The sequence below is a fragment of the Chrysochloris asiatica genome, unplaced genomic scaffold, assembly GCF_000296735.1.
Source record: "Chrysochloris asiatica unplaced genomic scaffold, ChrAsi1.0 scaffold00062, whole genome shotgun sequence".
NCBI classification, from domain to species: Eukaryota; Metazoa; Chordata; class Mammalia; order Afrosoricida; family Chrysochloridae; genus Chrysochloris; species Chrysochloris asiatica.
Window position 1 is genome coordinate 15,918,291 of NW_006408580.1, and position 19,443 is coordinate 15,937,733.

The following is a 19,443-nucleotide window of genomic DNA, read 5'->3' on the forward strand; positions in this document are numbered from 1 at the left end:
GAGGGATATTATGTTTGGTAAGGTGGAGGGTCAGAGAAAAAGAGGAAGATCCCCAGAGAGATGGATTGGCAAAGTGGCAGTATCAGTGGGCTCAAGCGTGGCAACAACTGTGAGGTTCACCCAGGACCAGGCAGTGTTTCGTTCTGTTGTACATAGGGTCTATATGAGTCGGTACCGACTCAATGGCACCTAACAACAACAAGAAGAGATAATAACATAAAAGCCCCATCATGGACAATCTTTAAGGAATTGCTATTAATTTCATCAGCGTCTTTGGGATGAAATGGAAAGATGGAATGATTGGAAGGAATTATATGGATTCAATCATGTATACCCATATATCCATGAAGAAGTGAAACTAATTATATGGACTCAAAATGTTTCAATCATGTTGGCACTTGTGAGAATAATTCCCCCCTCAGGATTTATGTAGAACTCCTCTAAATGAGGGCTTGGACTGGGGATCATTGTATGGAGAGCAAGCATGGAAAAGAACATGTTTATATTCATCTTCAGTTTTTGACACATGATTGACTATTTGTCTCTTGCTTTGGGGACTTGTCATTTCCATTGCTTTTTACACCCTGATCCCTATCTGGCTGCCAATGTGTGCTCTTAAACTCTTTTTTGGATGCTCCAACTGGGTAGATACACACTTTTCTAACCACTAGTTCACACATGATTAATTTTTCATCATTCATCTGGTCTTATGTGGATGATACGCACTGAGCCTTCACTCCTGGCTGTATCCCAGTTTCATTCCTTAGCTTTGTTTGTAATATTTGCTCTGGAATAAAGTATATTTTACTTTTATGGACAAATATAATCCTAGTTGAATTATTAGACAAATATAATACAGTCAGTGGCAGAACATTTTAAAGAAAAGCTCATTTGTGTTTATTATTTTTGTCCCTTGCATCAGAAAATGAACACAACATTTTTTCTTATTACCAACAATGCCCTTTCTGAACTTCATAACAAAAAGGTTTAAGGACAAATTATTGGAAATCGCTTCAGCAACTCACATGAGGTGGAGATTTTAATACATCCTAGTGTGGCGCTATAGGATCAGCACTGGACTGTGAACCACAAGGTCAGCAGTTCAAAACCACCACTCCTCAAAAAATCTATACAGGGTCTCTATGAGTTGGAAACGACTTGAAGGCATTTAACAACAACAACAAAAGGGTGGCTATCATAAGAAGTAAGAAGCAGACAGTGTCTGCAAGCAGTTACTTTGTTGCATATAATGTTGTCAGACAAAATCATTCATTTTCCCTACCCGATGGCAAAATATTTAGCAAAGACATTTGTTCTGAATTTCTCAGCCTAATGTAACATAATGGTTACAGTATTGCATGGGGAGTCAGAAGGGTTATGCTTCAGTCTTTCATAAAGTAGAGTGGTTATCAGTCTTTTCCCAACTCCTCTTTCATCTAGCTAGGGTGACTGACTAGTTCTTAGCAATGAAACGTGAATGGAAAAGATGCATGCCACTTCACTGCTAAGGCGGCTTTGAAGCATGTATGCTTTTTCTATGTTCTCCTCCCCTGGTTCCTGACTGGATGTTGACACCCAGGATGACCTGAGAGGCCATGTGTCAAAGATGGCAGCACCACTCTCGGCCAGAGTCCCTGAACAATCTCATAAATAATTTCTCTTTTTCACTCTCACCAATCAGAAACATCTGCACTGTGTCAAACCAGTGACATTTTGAGATTCTGTGTTATAACAGCTAGTACATCACCTAACTAAATTGTTTCACCTCTTTATGCCAAACTGTCTGGGTTGTTTGTTGTAAGGATTAAATGAGTAAAACACTTATAACGATGTCTGCAATACAGTAAATGCTCCATAAATGTGAGCTATTAATATTATCAAATGCTCTGATACTAACTAGTTATGAGTTATTGAACAAGTCAATTTCCCTGGACCTCCATTTTCTCCAGTATAAACATGTACATTATTCTTGAGTGTATATAAATTCCCCTAACTTCAGAATGGTATAATAGAACTTTGATCTGGTAAAGAACTCTGAGTATTAGATTTGGGACTGATGCTTAAAGTAGCTAAGAAAACAAAAACAAAACCTATCTTAATGCATGGAAAGATGCTGGAGGATGGAGAGACATTCAGAATATCAGGTAAAGAGAGCAAGGGAAATGTGAGAATGGTACAAAGGGTACTGAGAGAGAAACCTATTATTGAAAGAAAAGTCTATTGTCTTTTTGATGTACACCCACTAGATTCTGAAATAGGCTTTGAAGAAAAGAAAAATTTACAAACCGGGCTGTGTCTGTAAGGCTTTCATTTACACCCAAATGAATATCTTGTGTGGTAAGAAAGCAAGGATGTCCTCCCAGAAGTGCAAAGCCTGTAAGGAAAGAAAGATAGAAAAAGAAATATTGAAAAAAACCTTTAAAGCTGTCCAACCTCTCTGATAAGGAATTCACAAGCAAAGCAAAATGAGGAATTGAGGGAAATACGAGGGGATTCCCTCAGGGTCAACATCTCGAGCCCACCAGCCACTCTGCAGGGGACAGATGAGGCTTTCTATTCCTGTAAAAAGATTTAAAACCTTAAACCCTATACAGGGGAGTTATGAATTGGAACTCACTTCATGACACTTAACAACAACAGTAAAAACTAGAGGGTTTCAAAAATTTTGTTGGAAAATGGAATGAAAAGATAATGGAATTTGTCCACAACCTGTTTGAAACTCCCTAGCGGAAATTTTGTGCACAAGCAGCCTACATCAGGTGTGTGCCCATTACTCTACTCCTGCTAAGAACTTTGTGGTAATGGGACCTTGTGCCCTTTTGCTTGGCTTTGACTATTTAACTATATAATGATTTACAATAAGAAGAATGGAAAAAACCCTGTAGTATAAATATGGGATATCATAGATTTCATGAATATAAATAAGCAATAAGAAGGAACCAATTACTAATATATTCAACAACACGAATACATTTTACAGACATTGCAGTGAACAAAATAAATCATCTATAAAAGAGTAGATACCATTTGATTCCAATTATATGAAGTTCTAGAACAGGCAAAATTAGCCTAGATTGGCAGAAATCAAAACAGGGGTTGCTTCAGAAAGGGCATTAGGAAAATCTGGGATAATGGAAATGTTTCCTATCTTGGTAAGGGCTGACTGAACTGTACACTTAAGATCTGTATACTTTACTATTTTAATTTATGCCTTAATTAAAAAGCTTGAAAGTAAAATGAACATTGAGATGGAGTTTTCAGGTCCCCACGAGTCAGCAAAGGTCAATGGATTATTCAACTTTTTATATCCTCCAACCAAGACAAAATTAGGCATATTATCCTTACCATCATTTGAATATGATATTATTGCAAATACCTGAGTAGATAGATGGATATGACTCGCACCCCAGTAAGTGCCATCGGTCTGAGGAGGCTGACTCACAGACGTGTCTGCCCCAAACCACAGCTAAAGTTTTTAGGCAAAAGAGCCCTTGTATCATAAGTCTTGGGGCAAAGTTATGGGCCATGATGGTACACAATCAGCATGTTACCATCTCATTTGAAGCCAATTCAATGGACAGGCTTCTTCTTGTAGTGAAAAAGCAAATAAACTTAATTACAAGATAGTGACTTACCTGAGGAATTTGGAAAACATTACTTTTTTCCTACTTATTGTAATATGCCTGATTGCTCTTTTGGGATAATCACCGGACTGTGAACCATAAGGTTGGTGATTCAAACCCATCAGCTACTCCTTGGAAACTCTATACAGGTTCTCTATGAGTCGGAACGAACTCGACGGCACTTGGCAACAACAACCATAACCACATTTTGCTAATCCCACCTGTTTTTCATGAAAAGGGAGGAAACGGTGAATCATATGGTGAATTGGCAAGATGAAGGAAGGAAGAGGCAAGGTGAACTGTGAAGGAGAATGGACCTATGGTTTCTTCAAATATCCTACCCAAACCTTAACACAATTTGAATAACACCATTTGAATATGGACTTGCATTAAATGATTTTAAGAAATTATTACTTTTGTGAGATGTGATTGGTAGAAGTCAGACTTGACTCACTGGCAGTGGGAAACCTTTTAAGGAAGAGCAATCATGATTGAGTGCTGATTTGGTGCTGTAGGATCAGCACTGTTTGGCAAAATGTTGGCAGTTCAAACCCACCAGCTACTCATTGGATGTACAGGGTCGCTATGAGTTGGAACTGACTCAATGGCACTTACAGAAACAGCATCATGATATTGCTGCTAATAGGAAAATATCGTTTTACAAAAAAATAATGCATGCTGGTGTATTTAGAAATTAAATGTCATTATAAGTTTATTTTTTAAATACTTCAGAAACAAAATATAGAGAGATGAATCAAAGAAGCCAACATATTAGCATGCTAGATCAATGTCAAAGAATGCTAGAATGATCATTATACTCATCTTTCTACTTGGCTATTTATTTGAAAATATCAATATGTAAAAATAAAAAAACCCACAATGAAATGTAATCTTCATTTCTGCTACAGTATAAAAAGAAATAATTATAGTCTATCCAATTTATACTTTTAAGTGTCCTCTTAAATATGCCCAGACCAAATGGTTTCTAGCTAGAGGTCACCATGTTATGACTCTAACAATAACAATTTACAAAGCACTGCCATGTGCTGGCACTTGGTAAACATTCTTCCACTGAATCCCTCACTCTGACAAAGTACACAGTAAATATTATTATCAGCATTGCATGGACAAGGAATTGAAGAGTCGAAGGATCTAAAAAATGGTGCAGGATTGTTTTTAAGTCCCTATTGCCCCAGACCTTGCCATAGAGGAGCCAGGCCTTATGTCAAATTATACTGTGATATAGAGACAGGACAATGTAGTAGAACTGGAATCAGTCTTTTTCATCTAGACAAAAAGGCAGTTTTTACAGAACCCTAAGATCCCTTGCAAGTATGATGTTTTTGGTCCCAGATAGAATCAGAGAAATCTCAGAATACGAAACACTCAAATCGTCCTACTAGCTTTAGGTCTGGTAATAAGTCTGACTCCACTTTAGACGTGTGACTGCTAGCAGCTTTTAGGCTCACCATTTCCCATCCCTTTCTATTCTACATCTGAGCAAGCTGAACAGTAAACCCTCCTTTGGCATCAGTAGGAGAGTCAAACCATATAAGTTCTGCCCCTATATGGGAACCTTCATCCTAGTCCCACCCCTAACTCCAATAAAACCCTCAATCAATCTCATTTCCCAGTTCTCTAAAATTATGTTCAGATCAGCTTAGGTGCCAGATCTGTGCTCTCCAGAAAGCCCCATTAGGTCAGTAATAAACCTTTCACTATCCTCTTGGTATATGTGCTCGCCAGTTTCAACAGCTGAACCAATTTGAGAGGGTGGGGTGAGGAATCCACGTCAACTCAGTTGAGTGATTACAGTAGGTTCAGGCCTTACAGCATGATTCTCAAATTCATTCATTCATTCTACAAATATGCTCCTGGCACTGTTCTATGTTCTGGGAAAACATTGTAAATAAGATACAAGTCTATGCCTGCATGAAGTTAACTAGAGAAATACAGGTAATAAATTAAATATATTAGATATTATGCACTGGATGCTAATTCGTGCTATAAGAGAAATAAAGCAGGGAAGGTAAACATTCATAGTTTGGACAACTCTAATTTTCTAACATACAGTATTGAGAGATTTATTTTCAAGCTCACTAATTTGGGCTTCTATTGTTTCAAAACTTCTATTGCTTCAAATCAAATTGCTTTGCCCTTTTAATGTACTATTTCTGAAAATCCTAGTATTAATCTTCTGGATTTCTAGTTGCAGGTTTTGCATTATTTCAAAAATCTGTATATATATATATTTTTTTTTTTTTTTGGGCTGTTTGTTCTTGTAGTATTTTCCTGAATTCTTCTAAAATTTTTGTTGTGTCCTTGCTTTCCTTGACTTTTCTGTCAATCCTCTGAGTTTACTGAAACACCATTCTTTTTCATTCTTATTTAGTTAGTTCCATTACCCTTTTTTCCTCAGAAATGTCTTCTGACTCTGCATCTTGGTAAGTTTGAGTCATTCTCTCTTGTTTCTTCATGTGAGCTAAAATTGTGTTGTGTCCCGGGCATTGTGTTGTTGCCATTTTTCTATTTAATTGATGACTGTATGTTGCTATGTTCTTAGGCACTCACCAATTGTATCCTGTGAATGTAGTGAGAGACTGGAAGTGTGTACACCATTCTCATTCACTGTTCACACACCTGTTTTTGCTGGTTTGGCCTGGCTTTGGCTGCTGTCTATCCTTGATCAGGTGATATGTTGTTGTTGTTGTTATGTGCCGTGGAATCTGTTCCGACTCACAGCGACCCTATACAGGTTTTTCGAGGCTGTAAATCTTTCCGGGAGCAGAAAGCCTCATCTTTCTACCGCGGAACATCTGGTAGTTTGCAGCTCGATTCGTAACCCCTATGCTACCAGATCAGGTGATATAGGAGCTGGTGTTTGTTTATGTAGCCCAGTGGGTGGGGTTACATAAGGTATGGTTCTGGCTGGGCGATATGGCAAGGTTGCTATCTCCTGTCAGGTGGTAAAGAGAAAACCCCTCTACACATACACATATGCAAGAAACAAAATAGAGTAAACAAATAAGGAATAAACAATGAAAAGAGAAAATAATAAACAGAAAAAAGAAATAAAAGCAGATAACAACCAGACAAAAAGAATATAATGACTATAAATACAAAACAGGGACAGCGAAATGGAGCTACAGAAGAGAAAAATAAGTAAAAATAAAAGGAAGAATTTAAATTAAAAAAAAAAAAAAAAAAACACTTGGAAAAGCCAGGAGTGGAAAGATGAAAAGAGTAAAGAGAATAGGGAATAGTAAAAAAAAATCACAAGGGAAACACAGAAGAGGGGCAATGAGAAACAGAAGAAAAGAAGTAAACGCAAAAGTGGAGATAGGATGAAATTCATGGAATAGAAAGAGAAGAAGATAGAGAAAGAATAAGCAAACAAAATCAATGAAACAACAAAAACAAACAAAAAAAAAAAGTACAGCTGTAGAACCAGGAGAGGAGAAAACTGGGAGACTCCTGCAAGTCGAGGACCTCACTAGGTGGGTGTTTTAGGGATGCCACAGTGGAGTTCCTGGACCTAGATGGAGTTCATATCGACTCCATTCAGTTCAGGGCACTCAATCTGGAGACCCAATCATGGAGGCCCTTGATGGGGTTGGTTTCAGTGTCTGTTTAAACCACAGGGTAACTAGGGGTAGAGTGACTGGTTAGATACTTGTCTAGTGGCTCTACAGGTTCTGTAGGTCTGGCGGCATAGCTAGCTTCCGCCTCACACTAGTGTGGCCCCAACCTTGTGACTCCATACTCCCTGATATCACGGTCCCCATTCAGGATGGACAAGGGTGGGGGCTGGCTATACTTTCGGTTACCAGGGTAGCATGGGGTTAAAAAAGGAATTGCACCTTTCCTGTCATCAGTGTTAACCAGCTTTGCCAGACCACCCTCTGTTGCCAAAGCTGCTTACAAGATAATCATGCTGTGTCTGGCTGTCTGTTCAGCAGTCAAGTCTAGCTTTAGCTGTCGCTGCTCAGCCTCTCCTCCCAGCAAGCACTCAATCCACTCCTCTAATCTTTCTTCTGAAGTTCATGGTGCCAGGATTTTCATCTGTATCTGTTTAATTTGGTCTCCTGTATTTTTGTTGTAGAAGGTCCGTGTAGTGCATTTGCCTAGTCCACCATTTTGCTGGAAGTCCATTATACTCTTTATTTAACAACAAGTCAGTTTTGTCTAATATCACAGGGTTAACCTGTTGCTCTTTCATTTTCCTGTTTATGAAATGAAAAAGATTCACTTCTGAGGTAGGGTTAGGAATAGGGGTCAGAGAGAATGTTAACAAGTAAGAGTCCAAGGCTTCAACTCTCTTGAAATAGAGGAGGGAACATTGCCTTTGGGAAGAAATTGGCTCTGTAATTTTGGTCAGTGATTTAACAAAGATGCTCCAGACCCCAGTCCAAAAAATTGGTTGTCCATTCACTAGTTTATTACGCCTTGATGGCAATAAGTGATTCTGGGGAATGCCATTGCTGAGGAGAGGAGGACAGAAGAATGGGACTCCACTCTCTCTTCACCCTTAATCCAGGTATGTCTGTTTTAATCTGTTCAATTTGAACTTTTTTTTTATCAGATTAAAAAATCTTTTTATTATGAATTTTGTGAATTGACAGAGCAGATTATCAGTTTTACATTAAACAAATCATAGTTTTCATTTCAATGATCGCAATCCCTTCCATGTAACATCAGTTATCCCATTTCCTTCTTATGATTCTTGTTTCCATTTCATTCTTCTTCCCAACCCATCTGTACTTTGTCCTTAGGTAAATGTTGCCCTTTTTATCTTGAGTGGTTGACCATTCCATAGTTAGCATACCTTACTAGTGCTGTTGTCCTCCCTTCCTCCCATACGCCTATCTACCACTTGGCTGAAAACTGAGCCATGAAGATGAGTTCAGGTCCAAACATGAAGGGTGACTGAGGAACATAGTCTTGGATTTTTCTAGTCTCTTTCTGAAAACTAAGTCCAATGCTTTTCTGTTTTTTTGTTTGTTTGTTTTTATGATTTTGAGTTTTGTTTCACATTTTTCTCCCACTCTATCCAAGATCTTCTAATGTGACCCCTTTCAAAACATTTGACAGTGGTAGACCATTTAGTTCTTATGGTCTCAGGGTCATGGAGACTGATGTTCCCATGTTCCATAAATCCATTGAACTAATTATATATCAGATATTTTTACATCAAACTTTCTGTTCTGTTCATTTCTGATTTGGAAAACACAAGTAAATCTTATGTTAGTCTTTAATTTTCCCACAGATACCTGTAAGTTTTGGAAGAAAGGCTACAAATAAAATCCATTCACTGGAAATATGAGGGATTAGAGGGCTTAGTAGCTGTTAACCTATGTATGATTGGCGCTCAGACCTGAAAAATAATATCGTGATTTTTATATTGACATCTGTGAAAAGTTTCTATTCCACCTTGAACATTAAATACCAAACTTTAAATCATGAAAAGGAATGTCTCTTAGGAGGCCCTGTGTATTTTCTATCAGCTACTGCACTTACTGGATTTCTGGTGTGGTGCTGTAGGATCAGCACTGGACTGCGAACCACAAGCTCAGCAGTTCAAACCCACTAGCTGCTCCTCAGAAACCCTACACATTGTCACTATGTGTTGGAATCAACTCGACAGCACTTAACAATAACAACTGCACTTACCAAGATTAATAAATGTGTCTGTCTATCTACTCAGTTAATTTGCAGTAAAAGAATATAATCATCAGTAAACACACAGGAGAATTTTAAGGTTTGTCAACCAGGCAAAGACAGACTGGGTGAGGAATAAATAATATACAACTACATACACTGACCTCAATATATCTTAGGAACACAATGCTGAGGGAAAGCAGCCAGATACAAAAGAACACATGCTGAATGATTCCATCTACATAAAAACAAAACTCATCTATGATGTTACGAGCCAGGACAATGGTTTCCTTTGAATGGTGGAGTAGTAACTGAAAGGGGACAAGGCAGGGGAGGCTTCTAGGGTACTATTAATGTTGCTTCTCTGCCTGGGTATTTGTTACATGCATGTGTTGACTTTGTAAAAATTCATTGAATTATATACTTAATGATTTATGCACTTTTCTGTAGGTGTGTTAGATGTTGAAAAATAATGTTACCTAAACTGGTGTAATGCTGTGGGTTAATACACCAGACTGTAAAGCCATTTGAACTGCAAGGTTGGTGGTTCAAGCTCACCAGCTGCTCCTCAGAAACCCTATACAGGATCACTATGGGTCAGAGTCGACTCGACGGCTCTTAACAACAACAACAAATTGGTGTGGCACTGTGGGCTAATGAACTGGACTGCAAAGTCACTTTGAACCACAAGGTGGGCAGTTCAAGCTTACCAGTCATTTCTCAGGTCGCTATGAGTCGGAACCTACTTGACGGCACTTAACAACAACAATAAACAATCAATAGGAGTCTTGGTGTGGCACTGTAGAATAAGCACTGGACTGCTGACCACAAGTGGCTCCTTGGAAAACCTATACAGGATTGCTGTGAGTCAGAACTGACTTGACAGCACTTAACAGCAACAACAACCAACAATATGGCTTAAGTTGGGTGAAGAATTTTATTCTATTTTTTGAGATAACTGGAAGAACTAACTGGAATACTCAAGGACTATCCCATGAAGAACACCTCATCCCAGAGTCTGGTACAACTCTGGGGCAATAACAGACACTTATCACACTTATTTTCAATGTAAACACAAATGTAACAGGTTTTGATTTAAAAAAAAAATTGGTACCAAGTGACAACTATTAAGATACATGTGCACCCAAAGGAAATGTTCGACCATGTTTGGGGTTGGGTTTACTGTTTCTGTAAGCATTTAAGACTTAATCTCACTGATTCTCCTACTGTTGAGTCTGGCAGGATGCCATGTTCAATTAGACTCATGTATTCATTAAGGATAATGAGGAATAATCTGTCACTCATGAGTTTGTACAATCATGTTCCTTCTCTTATGTATTGTATCAGATAATCCATGTATATTTAAGTAGTGAACTTGGCACAGGGTATGCCCCCCAAAAAACTTATTACATCTTAGTTCTTTCTTTTATTAATAGCTTAACATTTTACATTACATGTAAAAGGTGAAACTGATCAGGACGTTTGAACAGACAAAAATGGTACAAAACACCATTAATTAAGAAAAAAACTTAAAAATGAGAAATTTCTATGGATTAATATTTTTGACTGACTTTGAAAAAGACCACCTGTTTTACCTCAACAACAAAAAGATAAACAACATAATTTAAAACTGCACAGAAGACAAAAAACACTTCACCAAAGAAGATATTCAGGTAGCCAACACACACGATGAAATCCTCATTTGATCCATTTGATCCAGCAATTCCACTACTAGGTATACAGCTAGAGAAATAAGAGCTGGAACATGAATAGATACATGCACACCCATGTTCATGATAGCATCATTCACAATTGCAAAGAGATAAACACAACTTAAGCACCCATGAATGTTGTTGTTAAGTGCCGTTGAGTCAGTTCCAACCCATAGTGACCTTGTATAGGAGCAGCTGGTGAGCTTGAACTGCCAACCTTGCAGATCAAACAGCTTTTCAGTCTAGCGCATTAACCCACAGTGCCACAACAGGACTCCAACTTATAGTGAACCTGTACAGGGTTTCCAAGGCTGGAAATTCTTTAAGGGAGCAGAAAGCCTCATCTTTGTCCCACGGAACAGCTGGTAGTTTCAAACTGCTGACCTTGAGGTTCGCAACCCGATTCGTAACCACTACGCTAAACAAACTATGGTACATGAACACTATACAACATTAAACAGTACTAAAAATTCTGCAAAACATAACATTGACGAACATAGAGGGCATTATGCTGAATGAAATAAGTCACAAAAGAACAAATATTGTATGAGACCACTATTATAACAAGTCAAATAAAGATGTAACTATAGACATAAACATTCTTTGATAGTTACCATAGAAACAAGGTGGAGAAGAAGGAAAAATCACTAACCAGATAGCAAATACATATTAATTTGGGTAAAGGGAAAGACAACGTACAATAATGCGGAGATCAGCACACTATCACTAAGGCAAAGAGAGGCACTGAGAGGTGCATAAGAGTTACACACAGCAAAGGACAATACTATTACATACATAATCCTGCAATATCATTAGTAACAAGCAATAATCTACCAGTGGAAACATAGGCAGATCTGCAAGCTAACAGGTATGGGTGAGTGAACAGGACTACACCTACAAAAAATGTTATCAACCATCCCTCCCATGGCACTCTAGTTCTCATGTAGGATCAATAATTCATAGAAATGGCCACATAGAACTCAGACACTATAATTGTTGGGTTTATTAGGAAAGATTGTTGTTGTTAAATGCTGTCAAATCAGTTCTGACTCATAGAGAACTTGTATAGGGTTTCCAAGGAGCGGCTGATGAGTTTGAACTGTCAACCTTATGGTTCAAACTGACCTTGCTGTCCAGTGCTTTATCCCATAACACCACACCAGAACTTAGGAAAGATAGCAGGTTTCAATTCAGGGTCAGAAATGCTCAGGGCACCGTTGTTCTTATCAGGATAGCCTCTCCTTAACAGTGCCCACACACAGGCCTCTCTCTGCCCAGCCAATGTTACAAAGTTCTTTTAGGTCTGCTGACAAATGCCCACAGGACACACCACTCCACCATAAACCTCAGCCTGAAGACATTCAGGTCAGTAAAACTAGTGCCCCATCCCCACCCCATTAAGTGCCTGAAGGCACCCCACACTGCAACCAAGTCTTCTGCCCAAAGTCACACAAGCCTATACACAACAGAACGAAACATTGCCTGGTCCTACACCATTCTCACAATTGTTTCTCTGCTAAAAACCACTGCTGCTGCAACTGTGCCAATCCATCTCCTTGGGGGTCTTCCTCTTTCTCACAAATCTTCCACTTTATCAAGCATGATGTCCTTCTCCAGGGACTGGTCCCTCCTGATAACATGTCTTAAGTATGAGAGACAAAGTCTTGCCATCCGGACATCTAAGGAGTATTCTAGCTGTATTTCTTTCAACACAGATTAGTTTGTTCTTCTGGCAGTCCATGGTACTTTCAATAATCTACTCCAACACCATAACTCAAATGCATCAATTCCTATACAATCTTTCTTGTTCACTGTCCAACTTTCACATGCATATGAGGTTACTGAAAATACCATGACTTGAGTCAGACACACCTTAGTTAGTCCTCAAACTGACACTTCCAAGAGGTGTTGTGCAGCAGATTTCCCTAACGCAATACTTCATTTTAATTCTTGACTGCCACTTCTATAAGTGTTGATTGTGAATCCAAGCAAAATGAAGTCTCTGACAAGTTCAATTTTTCCCCATTTATTATGATGTGATTTATATTGGTCCAGTTGTGAGGATTTTTGTTTTCTTTACACTGAGGTGCAACACATACTGAAGGCTAAAGTCTATGATCTTCATCAATAAGTATTTTAAGCCCTCTTCCCTTTCAGCTAGCAAGGTTGTATCATCTGCATACCACAGATTGTTAATGAGTCTTCCTTCAATCCCAATGTCATGCTCTTCTTCATATAATCCACTTTCTCAGATTATTTGCTCAGTATACAGGTTGAACAAGTATGGTAAAAGAATACAACCCTGGTGCACACCTCTTCTGATTTAAACCATTCAGTGTCCCCTTATTCTATTCAAATGATTGCCTCTTGTTCTATGTACAGATTCTTCATGAGTACAATTAAGTGTTCTGGAATCCCTATTCTTTGTAAAGTTATTAATAGCTTGTCATGATCCACACAATTAAAAGCCTTTGTATAGTCAATAAAGCACAAGTAAGCATCTTTCTGGTATTTTCTGCTTTCATCCAAGATCTATCTGACATTAGCAATGATATCACTAATTGCATATCTTCTTCTGAATCACAATTTTTTTAAAAAAGAAAGAATAAAAAGAAAGGAAGGAAGGAAGAAATCACCTTTCCATGTAATCTTGGTGGTGGTGGTGGTGGTGGTGGTTGTGTGCCGTGGAGTCAGTTGTGATTCATAGTGACCCTATATGAGGTTTCCAAAGCTATAAATCTTTATGGGAGCAGAAAGCCTCATCTTTCTTCTGAGGAGCGCCTGGTAAATTCGAACTACTGATCTTGTGGTTAGCAGCCTAGTTTACAATCCATTATGTCCCCAGGGCACCTATGTAATCTTCGTAGCCATAGCCAAACACCTGGAGAGAATGAGTTACTGGCCTAGAGGCTTGGACTATAGCAGCAGGGAACATCAAATTTGTTGGTATAACATAGTTCACAAGTCAATGTTCTACATCCTACTTTGCTGTGTAGTGACTGGTGTCTTCAAAGTGTGTACGTGGCCATCTAATGGAAACAATTAGTCCTAAGGACAAATGGACCACGTGAAACTCAACCTCCACTACTCTGAGACCAGAACTAGCTAATACTACTGATCGCTCTGAAAAGGATCACAATAGACGATCCTGAATAGATAGTGAAAAAATGTGGAACAAAACTCAAAATTAAAAAAAAAACAACAACCAGGTTTACTATTCTGACAAAGATTGGTGGAACCCCCAAGACAATGGCTTTTGGTCACATTTCAGTACTGGGTCTGAACTTACAGACCAACAATAGAACAGTCCTATGAAACAAACAATAATACCCGGGAGGTACACACTCTTTAAAAAATAAAGAACACAGCAATTGTTCTTGGATAATCCTTATAAGGAAGGAATAGATAGAAAAGAAGGATGAATAGAAAGAGTAAATACAGAAAGGAAGTGGTAAGAATGCTATTACATTGTAGGGGCCTGAATAAATGTCATAGCAACAAGCCTATGTTTGTTGTATGAATTGTTGTATGAACTAAACTGTATGAATTGTTGAATGAAAATCCAATTTGCTTTACAACCTTTTCCAAATCACAATAAAAAGTCAAAATAGACAAAAAAGAAAAAAAAAGAAAAGAAAAAAGATCACCTTTCTTAACTACTAATGGTAAATATGTAGTGGTCATTGTATGCCAATGAGTCAGTTCCAACAGCAGTACTGTATAGGGTTTCTGAGGCTGTAAATCTTTACCGAAGCAGAAGGCCTCCTCTTTCTCCTACAGAGCATCCCAAAGCCTAATCCACTACAACACCAGGGCTCTTAAATATGCATATATAGAATAAAATAAAACAAAATTCTACCCAACTTATATTTAAAAAAACAGTGTTAGAAAGAGCAAATTTGAGAATCACGTGGAATAAATATTCCTTTTTTCCTTACTATATGTCATTTGACAACGTAATCTTTTATAGAAGCCAACATCAAAAAGTAAAATCTTCTCACCCTAAGACTTTAAAGACTAGGCAGCACATTATACATTTCCCCTCTTTCTCCTTCCTTTCTCTCAGGGTAAAAGGGGTGAACATTAGTAATTGCAGTAGACTTAAGATCTGGATCCTGATGCTGTTTGTATTAAATGGGAGAACCTTCTAATAATTTAATTTCCTTGAACTTCATTTTTGTTATCCGTTTGACCAATTTCACTATTAATCTTACAAAACAAAAATTGTATGTAGTAGTTGTATGCTTACAAGTCCTAGAAAGCTCTGATGCTTTTGTTTAAGATAGAAAAGGAAAAGTCAAAATGGATGTTAGAAGAGATTCTGAAAATTGCTCTTGTATGTAAAGTAGATAAAGTGAATGGAAGAAATAATGAAGTTAAAGCTCAACAGAAGATTTCAAAAGGCAGCTTGAGAAGACAAAGTAAAGTATAATAATCAAATGTTCAAAGACCTGGAGTTAGAAAACAAAACGGGAAGAATACACTTCACATTTCTTAAGCTGAAAAATAAGAAGAAAACATTCAAGTCGAGTTGAAATAGTGAAGACATCTATGGGCAAAACACTGAACAACATAGGAAGCATCAAAAGAAGATGGAAGGAATACACAATCATTGTACCACGAAGAATTGGTTGACATTCACCATTTCAGGAAGTACCATATGAAGAACCAATGTTACTAAAGGAAGAAGACCAAAAAAAAAAAAAAGGAAGATGTCCAAGAAGGCATTAGTGAAAAACAAGGATCCAGGAACTGACGGAATATAGACTGAAATATTTCAATGAACTGATTCAGCAGTTCATGCCAAGAAATTTGGAAGACAGTTACCTGACCAACCAATTGAAAGAGATCCATATTTGTGTGGAATGTAATACAAAAATGATTGTAGCAGTACACCAACAGGGAAATGCTAGAAATTCAATCCAGATTCAGATTAGGAAGTGAGAGAAAGACTATCACTGTTGATGTTATTTATATGGATCCTAACTGGAAGCAGAACATATAAGAAAGATTTTACCTGTGTTTCATTGGCTATGTGAAATCACACAATGGTGTAGTCCATAGCAAATTATGAATAAAATTGTGAAGAATGGGAATTCCAGGACACTTAACTGTGCTTATTTGTAACCTGTACATGGGTCAATAGGCAGTGGTTTGAAAAGAACAGGGGGATAATGTGTGTTTTAAAATAAGAAAATTTGTGCATCAGAGTCGCATCATTTCACCATATTTACTCAATCTGTATGCTGAGCAAATAATCTGAGAAACTGGACTATATGAAGAACATGGCATCAAGAACGGAGGAGGATTCATTAACAACCTGAGATATGCAGATGGTACAACCTTGCTTGTTGAAAGTGAAGAAGACTTGAAGTACTTACTGATGGATATCAAAGGCTACAGACTTGAGTATGGATTACACTTCAACATAAAAATCCTCACAAAAAGACCAATACCCAATATCATGATAAAACAAAAAAATGAAGTTGTAAAGGATTTTTATTTCACCTTACTTGATTCTACAATCAACATCCATGGAAGCAGCAGTCAAGAAATTAAATTTTACCTTGAACAAATCATTAAAATGTTAATGTCTTTAAAAGTGTGAAAAAGCAAATATGTCACTTTCAAGATTAAAGTGCAGCTGACCCAAGCCATGGTATTTTCAATCTCATATGCATAGGAAAGCAGGACAATGAATAAGGAAGACTGGATAAGAACTGATGCAAGTGAATTACTGTGCTGGTGAAGAATATTGAATGTACCATGGACTGCCAGAAGAACAAACTGATCTGTGTTGGAAGCAGTACAGCTAGAATGTTCCATAGAAGAGAGGATGGTAAACCTATGTCTCGCATACTTTGGACTTATAAACCGGAGGGACCTGGAGAAGAACATCATGCTTGGTAAAGTAAAGAGTCAGTGAAAAAGCTGAAGACCCTCAATGAAATGGATTGGCACAGTGGCTGTAACAATTGTGAAGGTGGTATGGGACCAGGCAGTGTTTGTTGTACACAGTGTCACTATGAGTTAGACTTGATCCGATGGCACCTAAGAAGAAGAAGATATCTGACGAATGAGCCAATGTGTTTTTGTTTGTTCCTCCTCAACCCCATGCATTTGCTGAATTGGTCAATTATATATATTATTGACCCAAAGTAGTTCTGATAGAGCAAAATTGCAGAGAGAAAGAAAAGAACCAGTTTGTGGCCTATAAGTTTCAAAATAGGCTTTTTGAAACTCATGACAAAGATAATAAGTTGAAAGAAGAAATTTTGAGTTTCTAGAACCTGATTACAACAGAACTCCAGAACCTGGGACTCTAGGCACAAACATTTGATTTAGAAGAATACCTGGAAAGTCAGAGCCAGTTTTTCCTGCTGCTTTATCACCCAGCCTCTAATACTGAGAATGGGAAGGGAAAGAAGGAAAGAGGGGACCAGCAACAAAAATAGAAACTGATGGAATGTTGACATTATGCCTGATGACTATCCCTGACACTATTTTCTGAGTGGTGGAACATGCTGGAAATCTAACTTTTTTTTTTTTTTTTTTTTTTTTTGAGGACTCCTTTTGTCTTGCTTTTAAGACAGAGTGCAGCAAATATTATGGGTTTCCTGATACCCAGCATGGGAAGGAACAATAGAGCAAAGATGACTTTGCTTCATCTCTGTGCCAAATATGGCTTGGAGAACTGCTAAGAGGTTGAGAGGTACCAAGAGGTTGAGAGGTATCAGCTCTTGTGAATAGAGTGACGCAAACCCTGTAGCAAGTAGAAGATAGCCAAGATCCAGTGGGAATACAGAAGTCCCAGCATGGACATTAGATGATGATGTCCTCTGATGACCATAGAAGGACCCCACTCACAGTTTTAGATGTCCTAGATATTCTCACATTCTCCATAACTGAGCTAGTACTGTGAAGAAATGGAGAATAAATGGTACATTGACCAAAGAACCATGAAATGACTGAGGATTGCCCAAAATTAAAGTGGTCAGGTTAGCACCCACCATGTCCCCCACTTCCAGGCACACACAAAAAGTTGTATGCAGGTTAGAAAAATAGACACATTTTGTCCCCACCTGCATTTTAGGCCTGATCATTTGTGCCCACTTTTATTTTGTACCAAACATCAAGAGCTATTTGGAACATTCAGAGGCTGGTGCTGCTGCTCTAAGTGTGTGTTTTTTCTTCATAGTTACTATACTCACCTACTCCCATTGAGTCAACTCCAACCACAATGACCCTGTATAGGGTGCCAAGGCTAAATCTTTATGGGAGTAGACAGCCTCATCCTTCTCCCAAGGATCCCCCAGTGGGTTTGAACGGCCAACCTTGTGGTTAGCAGTCCAGTACTTATCCTACAGCGCCATGAGGACTCCTGCCGTAGTTACTAAAGAGATGGACCAATTCCCCTACTAGGTTACTTCCCCCAGGCCCTCACCCTCAGGCCTCCTCCTGAACACAAGTGTGAGTTTGTCAGGGTACTCACCTGTTTCTGTGGACAACCTTGTTCGAGTACTTCTTTTTTCAAAAATCATGCCTAAAGACTTTCCTTGCAATAAAGGCAAATACTGAAAAGCAAAGACAAGAATTTTTAAAAAAAGTAAGAACCGCAATATATTTTAGCAATAGAATATGTTTCAGACATAAAAATGAATGAAGCTTTGATACAATGTGGATGGACCTGAAAAATGTCTTGTTGAGTTAGGCAAGTCAGTTATAACAGGACAAATATTGGATGATCCCACTTATATGAACTATATGAATAGGCAACTTTAGAGAGCTAGAAAGTACATCAGAGATTACGAGCGCCTGAGGGAGTTATTGTTTAATGGGTATCGGATTTCTGTTTGGGGTGACTAAAAAGATTTGGAACCAGATAATGGTGAAGGTTGCACACCATTGTGCATGTAATTAATGTCACTGAATTGTACACGTAAAAATGGTTAAAATGGGAAATTTTATGTTATATATTAATACTTTACCACCAAAAACATGTAAATGCATATGGAGTCTTGGTGTAGAACTGTAGGATAATCACTAGACTGCTAACTGCAAGATCAGCAGTTCAAACCTACCAGTCACTCCTCAGAAACCCTGTACAGGGTCGCTATGAGTCAGAGCCAGCTCAACAGTGCTTAACAACAATAGCATATGCATGCACCTATATGAGAAGGTTTCAAAAAATGAATGAAAAAAATGGAATTCAAAGATCATGGAATTTTTCTAAAACTTTTTTTTTTTCGAAGCCCCCTTGTATATTATACCCAATAGAAGGAGCTCTGGTAGCGTAGTGGTTACGAATCGAGCTGGGAACCGCAAGGTCAGCAGTTCGAAACTACCAGCTGTTCTGCGGGAGAAAGATGAGGCGTTCTGTTCCCGTAAAGATTTACAGCCTCGGAAACCCTGTACAGGGTCGCTATGAGTCGGAACCGACTCCACGGCAC

At 38.3% G+C, this 19,443-nt stretch overlaps 1 protein-coding gene across 1 annotated transcript in view; it reads right to left on the reverse strand.

Moving 5' to 3' along the window:
* The window catches only part of OTC (ornithine carbamoyltransferase), a 138,625-nt gene that overhangs the window by 80,698 nt on the left and 38,484 nt on the right, over positions 1-19,443 (reverse strand). Inside the window, exons 3-4 of the mRNA XM_006864278.1 lie at positions 18,486-18,567; positions 2,287-2,374 (exon numbers count right to left, since the gene is read on the reverse strand). Coding sequence (XP_006864340.1) covers positions 2,287-2,374; positions 18,486-18,567 — 170 coding nt within the window. The remainder of the gene's footprint in view (positions 1-2,286; positions 2,375-18,485; positions 18,568-19,443) is intronic.